The sequence below is a fragment of the Oncorhynchus gorbuscha genome, linkage group LG01, assembly GCF_021184085.1.
Source record: "Oncorhynchus gorbuscha isolate QuinsamMale2020 ecotype Even-year linkage group LG01, OgorEven_v1.0, whole genome shotgun sequence".
NCBI classification, from domain to species: domain Eukaryota; kingdom Metazoa; phylum Chordata; class Actinopteri; order Salmoniformes; family Salmonidae; genus Oncorhynchus; species Oncorhynchus gorbuscha.
Window position 1 is genome coordinate 34,366,310 of NC_060173.1, and position 13,863 is coordinate 34,380,172.

Sequence of the window (13,863 nt, forward strand, 5' to 3'; positions counted from 1 at the left end):
CCATTCTAGGGAGTTTTTCCTACCCGCCGTGCTTCTACATCTGCATTGTTTGCTGTTTGGAGCTTTAGGCCGGGCTTCTGTATAAGCACTTTGTGACATCTGCTGATATAAAAATGGATGGGGCCATGGTGTCTCCTGACCCCTCCTGTCTCAGCCTCCAGTATTTATGCTGCAGTAGTTTATGTGTCGGGGGGCTAGGGTCAGTTTGTTATATCTGGAGTACTTCTCCTGTCCTATTCGGTGTCCTGTGTGAATCTAAGTGTGCGTTCTCTAATTCTCTCCTTCTCTCTTTCTTTCTCTCTCTCGGAGGACCTGAGCCCTAGGACCATGCCCCAGGACTACCTGACATGATGACTCCTTGCTATCCCCAGTCCACCTGGCCGTGCTGCTGCTCCAGTTTCAACTGTTCTGCCTTATTATTATTCGACCATGCTGGTCATTTATGAACATTTTAACATCTTGGCCATGTTCTGTTATAAGCTCCACCCGGCACAGCCAGAAGAGAACTGGCCACCCCACATAGCCTGGTTCTTCTCTAGGTTTCTTCCTAGCTTTTGGCCTTTCTAGGGAGTTTTTCCTAGCCACCGTGCTTCTACACCTGCATTGCTTGCTGTTTGGGGTTTTAAGCTGGGTTTCTGTACAGCACTTTGAGATATCAGCTGATGTACGAAGGGCTATATAAATACATTTGATTTGATTTGTAAAAGGGCTTTATATATACATTTTATTTTTTTTATTTTTAAAGCTCTAATCTAACCTGGGGTGCTTTTATGCTGTTTGAACTGTCTGTTATTTATGGTCCCATTGGAGACACTGACCAAAATTGGGATTCCTATCCTAATCGTACCTTGTCACACAATGCAGTGTAAAAAATGTACCCATAGAGATAGATAGAGGACTGATCTTTGTATCTGTGCCATTATAGCATCTGTGAAAGCCTTGGGCAGCACATCTCCATTTTGAAGTAGTCAATTTTATTCTTCACGATTGGCTGGTGAGGAGGGATCAGCCAATGAAGTTTTCTGTGGCTAATAAAACAATTTTCCACCACCATTTTCAGATTTTAAGACACCTTATGATGTTGCACAACCTTGGCTGTTGTCGGAAAATCTGAAAATGGTTGTGTAAAAATTGTGTTTTAAGACAATACACATATTTGTCCTGTTTTTTTCAGATGGCACACCATTAACTGCCCTGTGCTTCGCTATCCATGCATAGGCTATAGCCTACTCTACTCTACAGAAAGCCAGCATGTGCAGGCGGGAGCGGAATTAAGAAATCGGACCCGCACATACTTCTATTGTGTACCATGACAGTGAAGCCTGTAATGTTAGAGCTGTTTATTGCTGTGTCCGTGTGAAAGGTAGGGAATTAGCTGGAGAAACTGACAAATCAATAATGTTACATTACCATACTGACTCAATCTTCAATCGTTTGGCTGATGGTTTCATCCTTTGATTCAGGTCTAGTCTGATTGAGACAAAAGAATAGCTAATGTTAGCCAACTTTTGGCCAGCTCTCTCTCTAGCTGGTACATCAACTAGCCAAGTTTACTTCTGAAACAGGACAAAACAAAGGCTACAAACCATTTCTATACAAACAACAGCTGTTAGATAGTAATAATAGCCACCTCAAATCTCTATCTAACAGATAGCTGGAAGCTAAAACTGACCTGGCTGTGGTAGCTACTAGCTAGCATAGCTAATTAATGCATATCAATTGAGAGGGGATGAAACATTAGCTAACATTACATGTTAGTTACAATTCTAGCTCAGCACTGGGAATAAATACTAGTTTCGTTTAAAATATCAGTTAACTAAAGAGTAGCCAGTTTCCGCTCTGCTTGATTTTACAACTCGGTGAAAGAGAGCAACTCAGACACACTGAACTATGCTCAACTCCCATGTGCTGGTCCAGCCAGCCATCTAGAAACTGTGCCTTCACACAGCCTGTCAGCCTGTTCTGCAGTGTCCGGCAGGCCCTGAATATTCCAAACATAAAGCACACCTTTGATGGTTTTTGTATCACATTGCAATGATTAAAGTACAGTCATTTACAAATAGAAAATGACTGAAGTAAAAGTGAAAGTCACCCAGTAAAATACTATTTGAGTATAAGTCTAAAAGTTTTGGGTTTTAAATATACACTACCGGTCAAAACATTTAGAAAATCCTACTCAGTCAAGGGTATTTCTTTATTTTTACTATTTTATACATTATAGAATTGAAGTGAAGACATCAAAACTATGAAAGAACACATATGGAATCAAGTAGTAACCAGAAAGGTGTTAAACAAATCAAAATATAATTTATATATCTTTAAATAGCCACCCTTTGCCTTGATGACAGCTTTGCACATGCTTGGTATTCTCTCAACCAGCTTCATGAGGTAGTCACCTGGAATGCATTTAAATTAACAGGTGTACCTTCTTAAAGGTTAATTTGTGGAATTTGAGCCAATTAGTTGTTTTGTGACAAGGTAGAGGGGTATACAGAAGATAGCCCTATTTGGTAAGTCAATATTATGGCAAGAATAACTCAAATAAGCAAAGAGACAGTCCATCATTACTTTAATATCTCTACAGGATCAGTGTCCCCCCCATGGGATGGTTAAGCTAACATAGGCTAATGTGATTAGCATGAGGTTGTAAGTAACATAAACATTTCCCAGGACATAGACATATCTGATATGGGCAGAAAGCTTAAACTATTGTTAATCTAACTGCACTGTCCAATTTACAGTGAAATAATACCTTAATATTGTTTGAGGAGAGTGCACAATTATGAACATGAAAATGCATGAATAAACCAATTAGGCACATTTGGGCAGTGTTGCCCATTGCACATTTTTAACAGATATTCAATAGTTCATTGGATCAGTCTAACACTTTTCACATACACTGATGCCATCTAGTGGTCAAAAATATTTATTTGTATTATGTTTTACCGTATCTAATGTGTTGATGTTGAGATATGTACATTAACTTCACATTTCCACAAACTTCAAAGTGTTTCCTTTCAAATGGTATCAAGAATATGCATATCTTTGCTTCAGGTCCTGAGCTACAGGCAGTTAGATTTGGGTATGTCATTTTAGGCGAAAGTTCATTAGAGTTCCAAGCCTCAGAAATTGCAGCCCAAAATAAATGCTTCACAGAGTAAAAGTAACAGACACATCTCAACATCAATTGTTCGGAGGAGACTGTGAATCAGGCCTTCGTGGTCGAATTGCTGCAAAGAAACCACTACTTATGGACACCAATAAGAAGAAGAAACTTGCTTGGGACAAGAAACACGAGCAATGGACATGGGATGTGTCCTTTGGTCTGGAGTCCAAATTGGAGATTTTTGGTGTGGGGGTGCTTTGCTGGTGCTACTGTATGTGATTTATTTAGAATTCAAGGCACACTTAACCAGCATGGCTACCACAGCCCTCTGCAGCGATACGCCATCCCATCTGCTTTGCGCTTAGTGGGACTATCATTTATTTTTCAACAGGACAATGGCCCAACACACCTCCAGGCTGTGTAAGGGTTATTTTACCAAGAAGGAGAGTGATGGACTGCTGCATTAGATGACCTGGCCTGCACAATCCCTCGACCTCAACCAAATTGAGATGGTTTTGGATGAGTCAGACTGCAGTGTGAAGGAAAAGCAGCCAACAAGTGCTCAGCATATGTTGGAATTCCTTCAAGACTGTTAGAAAAGCATTCCAGGGTAAGCTGTTTGAGAGAATGCCAATTGTGTGCAAAGTTGTCATCAAGGTAAAGGGTGGCTATTTGATGAATATCAAATATCAAATATACATTGATTTGTTTAACACTTTTGGTTACTACATGATTCCATATGTGTTATTTCATGGTTTTGATGTCTTCACTATTATTCTACAATGTAGAAATAGTACAAATAAAGAAAAACCATTGACTTGAGTAGGTGTTCTAAAACCTTTGACCCGTAATGTACTTAAGTATCAAAAGTAAATGTAATCACTAAAATATACTTATGTATCAAAAGTAAAAGTGCAAGTATTAATAATTTCAAATTCCTTATATTAAGCAAAGCAGATGGACACATTTTCTAGTTTTGATATTTACAGATAGCCAGGAGCATGCTCCAACTCTCAGAAATGATTTACAAACGTAGCATGTGTTTTGTGAGTCCGCCAGATCAGAGGCAGTAGGGATGACCAAGGATGTTATTTCGATAAACTATGTGAATTAGACCATATTTCCTTTCCTGCTAACAATTCAAATCATTGAGTACTTTTGGGTGTCAGGGAAAATGTATGGAGTAAAAGGTACATTATTTTCTTTCGGAATATAGTGAAGTAAAATTAAAAGTAGTCAAAAACATAAATATTAAAGTAAAGTACAGATACCCCCCAAAACGACTTTACATTATTTTTACGTTACACCACCACTATGTGCCCCAAATGCAATTCTGAAGTCTAATACATCAACAGCGCGATTTCAACTGATTCTTACATTTTTTGTGTCAAATTAACTAATTATTGTATTTTGTTGAATTTATATAACAACATTCCAACCTTGTTTAGCATGATATATTCGAGTCCAATTGTGGCATGATTCCACTGTTTTCTGTCGGTTTGCATCACTTTCATTGAGGGGCTTTTATTTTGAAGGCGATCCCTCGAATCCGCTATTGTTGCTCACGCTAATGTTGTTCACAACACACTGGTCTGGTGACGAAGGGGTGGAATGCCTTTTCACATAACAATTACTGAAGCCTATCACATTGATAGCTTCCAATAGTTCATCAATTTGTGAATGATCAATACATTTTTACTACAGGCTCGCTAGATAACAGGACATGTTAGCGCCCGCGGGTTATCTAGCAAGAAATCAATAAGCTAGCTAGCTGTTTTGTTGCAAAGGAAGAAGTCCACCCGAAAAGAACGAGGCCTGGGGAGAATTATGGCAGCAACACCGGTAGCTAATCGATAGATAGGTGAACTCTTCTTTTGTACTCATTATATATTCGAATATATATTTAATCTCGTAGCTAGATGATTTAGCTTGTCATTGAGTTAACGTTAGCTATGTTAGAACTGCAAGTGTCAAACATCCGAGCTAACCACACATCTAACGTTACTTTAGCTAGCTTGCTAACTAACAGCTATCTCTAGCCTCTGTATACACACATACGCTTTATTTAGCTACAGTTTCAACAGCTCTCTTGTAGTATAATACGTTTGATGAGATATATTATAGCCAGCAATCTATTTTGACGTTAAACTTCAATAATCTACACTTTGTTGTGGCTAGCTTGCCAGCTGGAGATTTGTTAACGTTTTCTAGCTAGCTAAGTAGCCACTTGGGTCAAGTGCTAGGCGAAGTTATTTGACAGCTAGTTAGCTAACGTTGGTGAGCCAAAATGTTTAGCATTACAAGGTAGTTAGTTAGTGCACTTTAAAGTAAACATAATTCATATTAATTGATCTCAGGTATCTGCACAGAGGGAGCGTCCCATAATGACACCAACTGACAACCTTGCAGAATTTTAGCAACAAACATAAACAAGAGCCAAATGGTAAAGAACTCTCCAACGTCACTGTCCTCAGGGAATATGCCATATATCTTGTAAATTTATGTACTTATGTTTTAACTCTGTGTTTTATTCAGGTTTTGCAAGCATTCGAACATGGGGGACATGAAGACCCCTGATTTTGATGATCTTTTGGCTGCCTTTGACATCCCCGATGCCACCAGTTTGGATGCCAAAGAGAACATCCAGGAGAGTCATGATGAGGCAGAAGGTCAGCTGAAACACACAGGGATGTGTATGGATGACAGCTTATCTGTTCACCAAGCTGTGGGTGCCTCTGATGTACCTGCTGTCAGTGTTATAGTGAAGAACACAAGTCGCCAGGAGTCGTCTGATAGTGGTGGAGAGAGAGAGGGCCCACACTTTGGACACCCATTGCAAAATGGTTTCAGGGGGTCAGGGGCCGCCATGGAGTCTCATCAGATAGACCACAGTGGTTCTAAGTCTTTTGTGTCTGCTTTGAATGGGGGTGGCTCAAGAGGACTCTTAGGGAAGACCCCCGTCCAGCATAAACTTGAAGGAACGCCATCCTTCTCACAGTCCTTTTCCCAGTTCAGCCCCATCTCTAGTCCAGAATCTGAAGACAGCCGAAGCAATGGAGTTGATATCCGTCCAAAACAAGAGAGACCCTACTTCCCTGCTGCCTCTATATTTATGTCTGCAGAACCCCCAATGTCAGACAATCAGAAAAAACAGCTGTCTTACAGCATGTTTGACAAGTGCCATGAAGTAGACTGTGACGTACCTGAGAACCTTCCAAGGAGCAAAGGAGAATCTATCAAAGCAGAGGATACCAGGACAGAGAAGCCTGACAGTAATGTCAGTGACCAGAAGGTAAAGGGAGATTGTCATAGTAGTGCAATGCTCCCTACAAATGATCATAACAATTTTGAGTCAAGCAGTAACGTTAATATAGTGGCAGCGTCTAATATGCCCACATCTCATCCATGTGTCAAAACTCCAACATCAAAACTATCGTCATGCCTTGAGGCATTAGTGGCTCTAAATGCCAGAAAGGATCCCAGTGAACAACCAAACTATCAAGACTTATCATTGGCTCATGATGACAACATAAAGGTTAGTTCAAAAGTGCCCATGTCACCACAAAGTCCCAGGAGTCCTCTTGAAGCTGTGAAGCGGTTAATGAAACCACCTGACAGTCCTGTAAGCATTTGCAGTAACAGCAGTGGCAAGGGATCCCCAGCACTGGCATCTGGCTCACCCCCAGCCATACCGAGGGTCAGGATAAAGACCATTAAAACCACGACTGGGCAAATCCAGCGCACGGTTACCAGTGTAGTACCTGATTCAGAAAACGAGGACATTCACTCAGTTGAGTCCTCTCCATCCCAGAGTATGATTGTTGAGGATGCCTACCCTAGTTTGTCTCCCTATCCCTCTCATAATGTGATAAGTGATATTATTGTTGATATGCCCATCAAAAGTACACCAGTTGGTGCTCTGCCCTCAAAGGTTACTGATACTAAATTAGAGGGGAACTCCAAGAGGCCAGGACAAATGCAGTCCGCAACTATTTTTCATAATACAAGTAGTCCTGTTATGAGGTCTATGCCAGTTGCCCAGCATGGGCCTTCTACACAAAAGAGGATTTCATCAGTTCAAACAGGCAACTCCCCCAATACAAGCTTGCTTCCCAAGGCAATGCACTTAGCTAACCTGAACCTAGTCCCTCACAGTGTTGCTGCCTCAGTCGCAGCACGCTCCACCTCCCATCAACAGAGCCATCAACACACACTTTCCTCTTCTATGGTGTGCAGCACTGTCCCATTGGTACACCAAGTGAAAAAAGCTGCCCCTAATCCACATGCTGCCATTCCTAGCACAGCAGCAGGAACTTTAAACAGACTGTTAAATAATGCCAACCCTGTACCCACATATGTACCCAACCTAAACCCACCACCTGAGAGCAACATCAACTTGCCACCACGTGGATATTGCTGCCTGGAGTGTGGGGACTCCTTTGGGGTAGAGAGGAGTCTTGTTTATCATTATGGCAGGAGGAGTGTGCACATTGAAGTAGCCTGCACCCACTGTGCTAAGACCATGGTATTCTTCAACAAGTGTGCCCTGCTGGCACATGCACGGGAACATAAGAACAAAGGTGTGGTGATGCAGTGCACACAGCTCTCCATGAAGCCCATAGCAGAGGGACAGATGTTTGCACCCTTGATCACTGAATCCTCTGTGCATGTGGGCTCCCATGTGCCCCCATTATCCTCACCTAAAAGCCAACCAGTCATGCCTCTCTATCCAGACAAAGTTATCCGCCACAGACTCCGCTGCCTCGAGTGTAACAAGCAGCTATTGGACTACAAAGGTCTCGCAGGCCATTACCAGAGGTTGTCGGAAGAAATGGAGGGACTGGTGAGAAATAATTCAATTGAAAATAATTATAATTGCTGAAATGTTCAGTATCATAGGCCAGGTAAAAATTAGAGTATTTCTATATGTTTTGCTCTGTGTTATTTTGTCATATAGATGTGTAAGGTGTGCTCAATGCTGCTACCCAACAAGTGCAGCTACCGGGCTCACCAGCGTATTCATGCGCACAAGTCCCCTTATTGCTGCCCTGAGTGTGGTGCGCTGAGTCGCTCTGTGGATATACAGAAGCATGTGAAGGAGAACTGTCTTCACTATGCACGCAAGGCTGGCTATAAGTAAGTCATTACTAAAGTATATGCTCAGTGGATACATAACACAAAACTATTCTTATAATGTTGTCCACTTTTTTGTAAATCCTTTTTCTTCTAGGTGTCTTCATTGTGATATGGTTTTCATGTCATTTAATGTGCAGAAGAGTCACATTGAGGAGAAACACTGTGAGGTCTTCTATAAGTGCACCATCTGTCCTGTTGCTTTCAAGTCTTCTGGTGGATGTCAAATGCATTTGACAACTAAGCACAATGCCAGCAAAGTGTCCCCTCAGTGAGTTTGTGTAACTAAATGCATGTTCTGAAATGGGCATATTTGCAAACACATTTTAAAGTTTGATGTGATTGATTTCAAATGCTATTTGTTCTAATTGGGTTGTTTTTCTGTTCCAGGTTAATCTTCAAGTGTTCTTGTGAGACGGTGTTCAAGAAAAAGCAGTTATTGCTTCAGCACTTCTATCAGAACGCCAAAAAGCGTGCTACCTGTGTGTTCAAGTGCCCTGAGTGCACTTCAATCTTCACCCAAAAGCTGCCGTTAATGCAGCACTTCAAGGTATGGCATCATCATCATCATCTTCAATCTCGTCACATTGACATAAAAAAGGGCACATAATGCTCAGTTTTTAGCTCTTGTCTTTTTAAAGCTGTCTGTCTATATTACAGGGGGTACATGGAGGAATCTTCAAAGAGGAGGTGGAGAAAAGCACAAAACCACCAGAGATGACTGCACAGCACCAAGATGTTACCTCGGGATTCCACCAGCCAAAGGTAAACACTCCCATAAAACACTCAGATGGAACCAGAAAAAGGGCCAACTTGGCCGCTAGAGCCAGCAAGCCCAATCTGAAGAATGCTGGCTGGAACTGTGGAGAGTGCCTACACTGGCTGCCTGACCGAGAAGCCTATGTCTCTCACATGAAGAAAAGCCATGGGAGGGTGAGGATCAATTTTGTAATTATATTGCGCATTCAAACAAATTGCTGTAGCATTTATACTATAGGACAGATGATAATTTAGGGACCACCTCAGATGTGGGGTTTACAACCTTCAGGCCCCTTAATGAAATGAAATAATTCCCAAGTCAGCTCAACCCTTAATTAAGTAAATCTGCTCCCTGTGCATTCTGTAGTCATTGAAGAGTTATCCATGCCGGCAGTGTGAGAGGTCTTTCAATTCCTCCACAAGTTTGAGAAGACACATTCGCAATGACCACGATGGAAAGAAAAATACATTTACCTGCTGGTGAGGGTTTCATCCTGAAATCTACATTACAGGGCCCGGTTTCCCAAAAGCATCTTAAGGCTAAGTTAATCTTTGGAACCATAGGATCTTATTGTTCTAAGATTAACATAGCCTTAAGATGCTTTTGGGAAACTGGGCCCAGTACATTGCATCCTGAAAGATTGGGGCATAACTGGCACTTATTGGCTGCTGGGTGGCTCCACAGTAAATGGACAAACATGTAAAAACAAAACGGTGGTTACCACATTTTGAGACTATTTTCAGTATGATATCATTTATTCTTAATGTGCAGGTATTGCACAGATGAGAGGACAACATTCACTACAAACATCATGTTGAAGAACCACATCAGTTTGATGCATGGGATCAAAAATCCAGACTTCAGTCTGTTAAAATCAGCCCCTCTGGATAGCAGTAAAGCCTTGGGAGAGGTGATTTTTCTTTTAAAAGTAATACCAATATGTATGATCTGTCATATTTCAGTTCTTCAGCATTTTACACATTGTCAAAAAATATACACTTTTTAAATATAATTATCTTTAACTTTGATATGCAGGGACATGTTTCAAAGAGACCTGCTGTTGAGTCTGAGGGAGAGGGGCAGGAAGGCGCTGCCCTAGAAGGCTCCCCCGCCAAGCGTCTGAAACATCAGTTTCGCTGCTCAAAGTGTGGCTTCACCACAGAGGATGGCACACAGTTCCAGAAGCACATACCTCAGCATAAAACTGATGAAAACACTCCCCAATGCCTGCACTGTGGATTATGTTTTGCGTCCCAGCTATCTCTCAACAGACACCTGTTTATTGTGCACAAAGTCAAAGAGCCCGAAGAAGAGAGGAAAGAAAGGATGGACATGGAGTATGAGTGCAGAAAGAAGCAGGAAGAGGACATGGGGAAAGCAGTGGGTGTGAATGAGAGAGAGGACTTGCCACCACCATTAGTTAAATCTGACCCCCAACGGGCAGAGGATCCAACCAGGTTGCACTGTGAGCCTGCAGTAAGACTAACTGTAAATCCACATACAGCTTTCACCTAGAGTTTCATGGATAGTGTCATCAGCAGGCAAAATAAAATCGATGAGAGCAATTTTGAACTTCATAAAAGCTGCGATCTCCATTTCCTTAGGTAATAGTAGTTTAACTTCAGATGCTTGACATGCTGCACTAAAGTGGTACCTTTTTTTATTTAATTTTTTGCCTTTAAACTAAATGCTTTTTGTGTTTCTCAAAGCCTTGGGACTGGCAGTTGTTCCAAATCAATTGGGTAATTTTGGAAAAAGATTATAATGAATTATTTACTTTGTTTTACCTTTGAAGCTTGCATGTTTTGTATTGTAATACATGTATTAAAATGCCTCTGGTACATAACCACACCCACCTGTAAAGGCACAGGGTTTGGTTCATCAGTATTCTGTAGTTATATCAGTTACGTCCCTCAGGCTTACCTCACATTTAGTTTCATATCATAATGACTTAGCTTTAGTTTATGGCAGCCATATCATATGCTTGGTTTCATATTTTTGGCCTTATAAAATACATAATAATAGATGGCGCTTCAAGCAGGTCGTGGCTATACTGGTGTTATGTAACAGTATTACAACCTCTATCATACTGTATGTTGAAATATTTACTCTTACCTAGGTACCATTTAGCACAGATTATATATTTTATATCCATTCCATACCAAAAATAGTTTCACATTCATTTATTATGAAAGCTGGCTAAACTACCCAAATAGCACTTTTCTACAAGATCAAATACAGGTGTTGGAGTTAAATGCCTTGCTAAAAGATATTACCTTTTTTTACTACTGATTTTGTAGCTTGGTAAAAGTGAGCTTTCATTCATTTAAAATGCTCTTATATCTATATTCATAGTAGTGGTGACTTGTCTTAGTGATGTCATTGATGTTTTTCTTGGTTAAGTGTTATCTTTGGTGAGTGTGAGAAAGCATCTGTTTTGCAAGATAATGCAGGGTGTTGGAAGTGGCTCATTGCCAGCAGTGTACTAAGGCAATTAAAAGAGCAGTGATTTCATTGTAAAGGGTTAGAGCATGTCTGAGTGCATGGGAACATGTTGAAATAAGCTGATGATGGAGACCTGTGCAGCTGTATCTACCTCCATGGTGTATGGCAGTGATTGTTAAAATTGGGATGTTTTGGGAGATTTCACTTTTGTTGCGAGCAATGTAAAATGAATTATTATTCTCAATGTATATCTCCCACAATATTAAATTTTATAAATTACTTTGGAGATTATTTATAGTCACATTGACTTATCTTGTAAACTTTCTATTAAAGTGCTGAATGAACTGTTCATTTTCTAGTGGTTATCTGATAGTCAGTGTTCAACCCAAACAGAGCCACTGTTAAAACGCAGTGTCTATGAAACTTCACATCTCAGTGTTTTTATATAGCCTGTCAAGAGAAACTTTGTACTTTTGATAATATGTACAATATTATGGACATGTAAGATAATCCATGTACACAGTAGCTAATGAACCCTTTATATTTGCAGCATTTCTTAATCCATCACACATATATTCAACCTGCATCGGCCATTGTGCCTTGCTGTAATGTTTACTTCAAATAACTGCAAATAAACATGAACGTGTCAGCATAAGCATCATTTGTCCTGAAATGATCCCTTCTGGTATAGCTGATGTCCCTTCTGTGATGAAAATGTGTTAGAGAAAAAAAAATGTTTGCCCTTCAAAAGGTTTTTTTCTCAGTCCAGTCAAACCAATATGGCTAGTGTCTCCCCAACCGACTGGACAATATGATGCGCCAAATCCAATCCCAGGCAAGTAATAAGCAGTAGCCAGCGGGGTTGATAATGAATGACTTAATCTCATTTCAATAAACGGCGCGTGAACATATAAATGCTCGTGCTGTGACACGAGAGCACGAAATTCCCAAGAGCAGAGAAAGGGGTGGTTTTAACCTTGACAAGTAGCCTACCATATTCTGTACACAAATACTGTAGTTTTTAAAAAAGGATGACGAGAGGCACATTGACCTGCAAATCGCGACTTCTTTCTTGCTTTGTTCTACTCTCATACATAGGTATGACATCTTCGATGAGTCTCAATTTAAATGAACTTAGAAATACATTTTCAAACATCAAGGTAAATCAGAGGGGAAGTTTATGGGCAACTGGTAAGTTATTGTCATTTATAAAGTGTCACCAGAAATTATTTCAAAATTGAGGCTAGAGCAATTTATTACTTTACAATTTAATTTGGATGTTATATCACCATGATATGTTGGTTTAGTTTAGTGAGATAACTATGAATAATTCCGTTTACTATTTGTGATTAGTCATGTATTGATAACATTTTAAAATGTATATTTTGCCCTTAGGCCATTTCATGGGCAAGAAAAGTGTGGATAGCTCGTTTTTGGAGTCTTCCTTCGGGGGTGGAAAGATCCCTTTTGGAGTTCAGTCTGCCAACCCCAAGCGCAAGGCAGAGAGTTTGACAGAGCTGTTAATTGAAGAGGTGCTGAAAAGTGCTCTACAGATTCCGCAGAAACGGGGCATTAGATCGGGTGAGTTAAAAGGGGTTTAAGGTATCTACTGTAAGTGAATGGTGTATGTTGATGTTGGGTTCTTGTTGTACATGTATCACATTCCATATGATACATTCATGTGCAAGCAGTAGCCTATACTGTATGTGTGTGTACCGTACCAACAGAGAGTACATTAATTACCGTCTCTGCCTATATCAGCCTAATGCCAGATTGGTCGCAGGCACATGCTGCGTTGTATTTTCCCTTGTGTATTTCGTGTTGACCTAACAGCACAATGTATTTGTATTTCATTTGTTAAATTGTTAGGAGGCGGTTTTCCTGATGAAATTACTGGACAACATTTGAACCAACAGAAATAAACTGAGAAGGCAGAGGGCACGCAACACCTGTACAGTATCAACCCAGAAAGAAGATGAATGGAGGATTTCAATAAAGTCATCATATCGACATTCGCAAGATGTTAATCTAAACCAGCGTTTCTCAAACTCGGTCCTCAGGACCCCAAGAGGTGCACGTTTTGGTTTTTGTCCTAGCAATACACAACTGATTAAAATAATCAACTAATCATCAAGCTTTGATTATTTGAATCAGCCGTGTAGTACTAGGGCAGAAACCTGAACGTGCACCCCCTTTGAGTCTCCAGGACCAAGTTTAGGAAAGCTGAGCTAAACTAGCCTAATGTGTTATAAAAAAAAAAAGATTATATATATACATATATTTCTTCTCATAATTATATACTCTTGTAGTGCTTCTCATATCTGAATAAAAATTGAATAACAAAAATGTTTCATGTCTTGAGGCAATTTAGGTCACTGTCACCCACATTTATCATATAAAATGAAGCCTGTCCACTACA

General features: G+C 40.3%; 1 protein-coding gene across 4 annotated transcripts; it reads left to right on the forward strand.

Annotated features, from left to right (window-relative positions):
• The first annotated feature begins 4,697 nt into the window (after positions 1-4,697).
• Positions 4,698-11,793, forward strand: znf592 (zinc finger protein 592). Of its 4 annotated transcripts, none has more exons than XM_046351104.1 (10): positions 4,698-4,967; positions 5,464-5,549; positions 5,642-7,949; positions 8,064-8,242; positions 8,337-8,510; positions 8,630-8,789; positions 8,900-9,172; positions 9,366-9,478; positions 9,771-9,909; positions 10,035-11,793. In XM_046351104.1, the coding sequence occupies exons 3-10, from the start codon at positions 5,661-5,663 to the stop codon at positions 10,512-10,514; spliced, it is 3,807 nt and encodes a 1,268-aa protein (XP_046207060.1). In that variant the 5' UTR covers positions 4,698-4,967; positions 5,464-5,549; positions 5,642-5,660; the 3' UTR covers positions 10,515-11,793. The 4 variants fall into 4 exon arrangements, with proteins under 4 accessions (XP_046207060.1, XP_046207087.1, XP_046207079.1 ...); XM_046351131.1 differs by having other exon boundaries at positions 8,900-9,004; XM_046351123.1 differs by having other exon boundaries at positions 4,698-4,948.
• Positions 11,794-13,863: the final 2,070 nt, after the last annotated feature.

Excerpts from the sequence above, each read along its gene's own strand:
- znf592 (XM_046351104.1), top strand. The coding sequence starts at position 5,661 with ATGGGGGACATGAAGACCCCTGATTTTGATGATCTTTTGGCTGCCTTT. Across the intron at positions 7,950-8,063 it reads CGGAAGAAATGGAGGGACTG|ATGTGTAAGGTGTGCTCAAT; the intron begins GTGAGAAATAAT and ends TTTGTCATATAG. Across the intron at positions 8,790-8,899 it reads CGTTAATGCAGCACTTCAAG|GGGGTACATGGAGGAATCTT; the intron begins GTATGGCATCAT and ends TCTATATTACAG.